Consider the following 6,000-nt stretch of genomic DNA (forward strand, 5'->3'; position numbering starts at 1 on the left):
GATCTGACCCTATGTAAAGAGTTGGCTTCCCCGTGAAGGTTTGATCATCAGCATCCCATTCATCTAGATAATGACCGGCCATCGATCGAAAGATCGGCTGCTCGGAATTATGCGCGATAAGCTTACTGTGAGTGGCCAACCCGTCAAACGTCGGCATGCATAACGAGGACCGGTTCCATCGCTCGCTCACGGTTAGCGAATCAAGGTGACCACTCCGACCATCCTGAACAAGACAAGAAACCCAATCATTACGACCGATCACGACACTTAGATCTCCAAGTACATAGATCAGCCCGAGATATAGCGTCGCCCGGGGCGGCCAGGTGGACGACCTGGTCGTGGGGACTTTTGAACAGGACGCAACCAAGACGGGCAAAGCACGTTAGCGCGGAGCACTCCTGTCGTCCGGCCTGTTTGATCACCGAGTAAGATGTCGATATGGACTGTGACGTCACTTTGAGACAGAGCGACCGCCGGCAACGACCGTCGTAAAAATGGCATGTCTTCTGTTATGGGAAATAGCCGGGTCGATTAACCAAACAAGCCAAAAGACTAAAATATACCAGGACGCATGCTCTGGTATACCCGGGAACGGTATAAGTAAGTAAGTATCGCACCGTTACGGCTTACGGCTTACGGCTTACGGCTTACGGCTGGCTACGGCTCTGCGTAGCCACCAAGCCCGTAAATCCGCCGTAACATCTTCCCTAGCTTCTCGGCGATCGTTCCGTCGCATGAATCTCTCCGGCGTCATATGCCATTTCAGGGTGAGTTTCCAATTCTTCCCATTGTAGGTCTCATGTCGTTGACACCCACGGAAAGATGAGCACAGTAGGCTTCATCTTGCACCGACCGTGCATGACATGATAGGAGGTGTGGCACCCCACGAGCCTCGTGGAGGTGGCCAGTGGTCAGTGGCCAAACTTTGGGCGACCACTGTTCCTTCTGTTTCTTCGGAGCCGATCTCGATTCAAAGCTTAAGCCATGCGCTTCACGATGGGGAACAATCACAGTTGTACAATGACGGCCCCGAAGTGGGTCTTGCGCTAGCGTAGAATCGGGTGAGATGCTCAAGAAGGTAGACAGAGCCGATGGAATCGGACGGGAGCATATATATGGTGCTGGTCCAGATGGCCTTATCACAGAATCAAAAATCGCCTGGTCGTGGTCAAAGAGAATGGGGAGGACAGGAGGGGGTGGATCACGCCAGCACACCAACGAGGGATGGCCGTTGAGAGAAGCGATCGAGGCTTTTCGAGACAAACAAGGCAGATGAGGTCGAACGGGGGGATCCACCATCATGCGGCCAATCTGAAGCCAGGTGGGCGGAACCTGGTGTCATGGCTAGTAGCTACTACTGAAGGTCGACAGTCCCGTTGCTGGCAACTTCCAAGGAAGGAACAGCAACCATCGCCATGGAAGCACTGCTCACAAGAGGCAGAGAGATTCCTTTGGATTCAAGTGATTCCCATTGCCCACAAGAATGGGGCGTCTTCATTTACCAGGTCGTCGGGTACACGAGTGACGATATCGTCGTTCGACGGGCGGCTCTGGCCCTTGGGTCATCTGGTACGCCGGGCACGATATGACGTCGAGAGCGAGACGATGGTTCGGGTTGACTTTTTGGACCAGCCGTGCCCGGGGTACGGCGGCTGTGCCCGTTACCAGATCCAGTCAGATCGCGAAGTTGTACTGTCATCCGTGTAATCACGGTAATGAGATACAGAGTTTGGTGAATGGGAGACATTTCCAGCCACAGAAGCCACAGGAGGGGACAGAGAGCGTGCGAGCGTCTGGGGCCAAGCGGAGAGGATTGTTGATGTTGTTGATGTTGTTGTTGCGAGAGATGGCATGCCGACTTCGTCTTATTATCAATCTGACTAAGTGGACCTTATCGATCACCATCTTCAGGAGCCAATGCTCTGTGTTCCCTGCAGCAGCCATACGGTCTGTGTCCAGTCACTCCAGTAGTACATATGCTCAGACTAGCAATATAAAGTCAAAGGGGTGTGACTCGAGAGTAGATACCTATTCCCTATAGGTACTGTTGAGTTGAGCATTGTACCTGCCTCAACAACAATTGCTAGGATGCTTAGAGCTGACATCATGGCCTAGCGTTTCACGGAGTGGGTTATACTGTATACCCGATCTGTCTGTTCGATGTGGTTGATCCGACCTGTATAAAGTGTACGTGATTTGCAGAAGGTCATCTTTCGAACAATATCAACAGGGATTATGATCCATTCCGGTGATACCGTAGGGTAGAGACTCGAAATTACACCATATATATACATCACTACATAGTTTTACATGAACATCAGTAGCGCGGAAGAGAGCGAGCATAAAATACATACACTGCGCATCTGCGTATTGTAATAATCAATCTGCATCTGCATACTTGGCCTGTCCTGTCCTGCACCGATCCGCTCATCTCGATCCATTTTAGCTTTGCCTCCGATGCACTAGTCGCACACCACGCCTCTTTGGGCCTGGAGACACTACCTAGTTTAGATTGATGGCTCAGATTCTCTCAGATTTGACGCTTCCACCATCATATCATGCCTTATACTCGTGTGCGCTCTCTACGGAGAGAACTATACTGCATATGTACCGTGTAGAGCAATGCGCCCTTGACTTATCAGTCATGGCCCATCAGCCATACAATACGTGAAACGCATCCATACAGATCCTGCTCCTCACTGCCTCAGTACTCGACTTTGATATCCTATCCTTACCTTTGGTAAGCCTTCTTCACTGGCGTTCCCTACCATCCACACAACATGTCATGTCGAGCTCTTGATTGGCCTAGCCCATCGTGTCTTGATTGCTGGTCCCAGTGCCTGACTTTTCTGCCCGGCCGCTCGTAAGGGATTCGCTCTGATTCGTGTCAAGGTTGTCATCGCCGCAGCCCTGCCATTCTTCCCTTGCCTCGTTCCATGCATTCCTTCAACTTCCCGGTTGAAGGCCCCGAAGTGATCTCAATTCCCATTTGTTGCTGTCAGCTGTTCGGAACTCGGAAGTGCGGATCTGCATACTGCTGCTTTACTGGACTTGATTGAAGTTTGTCGTCCTCCTGTCAAGGCGCTTTTTTTCTTTTTTTCTTGGTCGATGGCTCCCCTCTTTTCTTGGCATGGCCGTTGTCAGACTAAATTGACATTCTTCCATGCTACTGACATCCTTGTTCTATACAGTCATGAGGTTCCTCCAGCGAAGATCACTTGGGTCCATAAGGAGATTGGTAAACCAAAACCACGTCCAAGCTCAACCACTCTGATTGATCGAAGGTTGTGGGTAAAGTAGGCACAGTAGTATGATTCGTTCTCTGAACGATTAGCAAAGCCGCTGCTGATGAAATCCCCTCTCTTGCTCCAGCCCGACTCGCAGGATCAAGCGGAGATATGAACAATTTGGGAAGTGAGTCCTTGAATCAAGTCCGATCTAAATCGTGCGGGCTGAAAATTTATCTGGAAGCCACTTGGTCATATCATGTGCGGGTTGAATATTTCATACTTCCAGGCTTCGTGCCTTAATGGCCTGTTACCAGAGCGTACCACACATTGTTGCCTATTTCACTTACGTGTTTCCCATGCTCTGGAGAATAGGTTGATCGTGGTCTTCCCTTTCGACTCCCAGGCTGTTCGGACCAGGTCCGCATCCGCTGGCAATGGTTCTGTATCATGGATCCATGTCTTTCCAATTCTATTTATGTATCTGCGCTTACCTTTTCACAGTAGGATCGGGTATGTATACAATGGGCGTTTTTGATATTGATCCACGTCGGACTAGCTATCGTAGCAGTGAAAACACTCCAAGATATGCGTTGAATCATGTAGGCCTCTAAACAATCATGGAATCTTGTTGTGTAAATCGGAAATCGTCCCATTCGAGTCTGCTGTGCTGTCTAGCGCGCTGTTGAGCCTGGTGGTCCACTTTGATATGGATGGACTTTTCCATCGGTCCTCTTTGCCATCTGCGCGACTGGGATGGATCTGAGACCTTGCAAATCACCATCCACGCATCTGCGACCTCATCAGCACCGATCGGGAGGGTCGAATGTCTGACCTTTATCCTATTGACCGATTTTCCCTCCTCGCTGATTTCCTCAATCGATTGACTTTCCTGCGTATTTCCTTTTCCCTGTCGGTCCCCAGCGATTGGATCATCGGACTGAGATTGGGACCGATGTTTGCTCGATCGATCCTCACGTCGGCGAGCATGAACATCTGGTCCTACGCGCCGCACCCCCCCCCCCGTCCTCTCCTCCGATCTGCTGTTTCCCCATCCTCGTGCCCTTGCGCCTTTTTATTCTTGCTATCCTGATGTAGACGGCCCTCTTTAACACCACTCTCGCTACCAACTCTTTTCCTTCCTCGTAGTGTCCTTGTCTTCATTTCTCGAGCGCTTGCTCCCGTCGGACCACGTGAGCCCCGAGTATCTCCGCCGGTCATACCCTTTCGACTGACGGAGTCCCTTGCATACACAATTCTTCATGATTCAAGTTGCTCTTCACATGCGGATCTAATCTCGGAAGGGAGAACTCGGACCCCTCAAAAGAAAAAAGAAAACAGAAAAAGAAAAACAGCGAAAAAAAGAAGGGTGAGAACGAACGGAAAATGACAAAAAATGACAAAAAAATAATCGGGAGTATCAACGGACCCGAAATTGAATAGATCGACTACTCCCGATCAGGGCACGAAAACAAAAGAAAATTAAAAAAAAATTCAAACCCACTTCAATCGAGGTGATCCAGCTAAATCAGAAAAGCCGAAAAAAATCCCAATTCAGCTCAGATCTCTTCGGACCTTCATCTGATCCATTTTTATTCTGGTCTGAGACTTTGCTGGACCATATCGACGGGTTTCTTTTCTGTCCAGAATCCAGAATCCATAATCCACCAATCCCCCTCTTCCCGCGATTTGAACACTTCCCTGCTTTCTCTTCACAACGGCATGTTGCTGGACTTTTAGCAATCCATCAACCGTTCAACCTCAACCCGTTTTCCTCTCGTGCAGGCTTTCGATTGTCCTCTCACTCTCCGTGCTTTTAAACTTTTCGTGAACCGCACCCACTCGGTTGGCATCTTTGACAGACGTGGCTTTCGTGGTAAACTATCCTCCTCCTGCGCCAGGACCAGAACCCATTCGCATCTCGGCCCCGGTCGTGTCACATCTCTCATTCGCGGTCTAAACGCCACCCAATCTGGGTCCCCTCTTCTCCCCCAAAGCCAAAAAAGACCCCGAAAAAAAACAAAAAAACACGATCTCGGGACGTCGACCTGTTACTCGGTAGAGTCGCAACAGGCGTTAGACTCGTTACTCCTTACAATACCAGTCGTGACTTGTTCAGCGGTGTCACTGTCTTCCCTCAACTGTGACGGCATCGCTCCCCTCCCCGAACTCGCCGCCACCCGGGGGACCCTTTTCCTTGTCTCCCCTCTTCTCCATCGCCGCAATCGAACGCTTCCCTATTCCATGGTAAACAGCAGTCGCACGAGCGCTCTCCAAACGGATTTATTATTCCTCTTCTAATTCCCCATTATACCCGTTTATTTTGATTTTCTGGATTTTCTTTCTTCTTCTTTCCCCCTCTCTCCCCCCCCCCCCCCCCTTCAACACCTCCTTCAACTGCTCAAGTGCTGCGCGACCCAAGTTGGTCCCATTGTATATCAATTATTTCCCGCGGTGCCCGGCTGTCTGGAGGGTTGTGCCAGTAATTCGTCTGAGGAGTTCTAGGCGGTCGAGACATTCGAGTGCAGCTGACTGCGATCTCGTCGGGATCTTGGATGCACGATCGGATCGGTGCCCGCGCTACGATCTCTGGTGGATGAGGTCAGGAACATTGTCGTGACTGACGCCCTCTCCTCCGCCGACCGCCTCCCATCTCTTGGCTTACTCCAGACCAACAACACTGGTCTTATCATTTCACCAACCCGGTAGTCGACCTGATCCTGCTTTTCTTCTCCTTCTATTCCCTCCCCTCCCAAATCGCCGATCCGTCACC

The 6,000-nt window shown here is 50.5% G+C and overlaps 1 protein-coding gene across 1 annotated transcript; it reads left to right on the forward strand.

Annotated features, from left to right (window-relative positions):
• Positions 1-1,272: 1,272 nt before the first annotated feature.
• N7539_007909 (uncharacterized protein) lies at positions 1,273-1,884 on the forward strand (the record flags this gene model as incomplete). Its single annotated transcript, XM_056937510.1, has 3 exons — positions 1,273-1,321; positions 1,372-1,569; positions 1,727-1,884. The coding sequence occupies 3 exons, from the start codon at positions 1,273-1,275 to the stop codon at positions 1,882-1,884; spliced, it is 405 nt and encodes a 134-aa protein (XP_056787375.1).
• Positions 1,885-6,000: the final 4,116 nt, after the last annotated feature.

The sequence above is a fragment of the Penicillium diatomitis genome (genome assembly GCF_028827545.1).
Source record: "Penicillium diatomitis strain IBT 30728 chromosome Unknown utg000011l_segment0_segment0, whole genome shotgun sequence".
Taxonomy (NCBI): domain Eukaryota; kingdom Fungi; phylum Ascomycota; class Eurotiomycetes; order Eurotiales; family Aspergillaceae; genus Penicillium; species Penicillium diatomitis.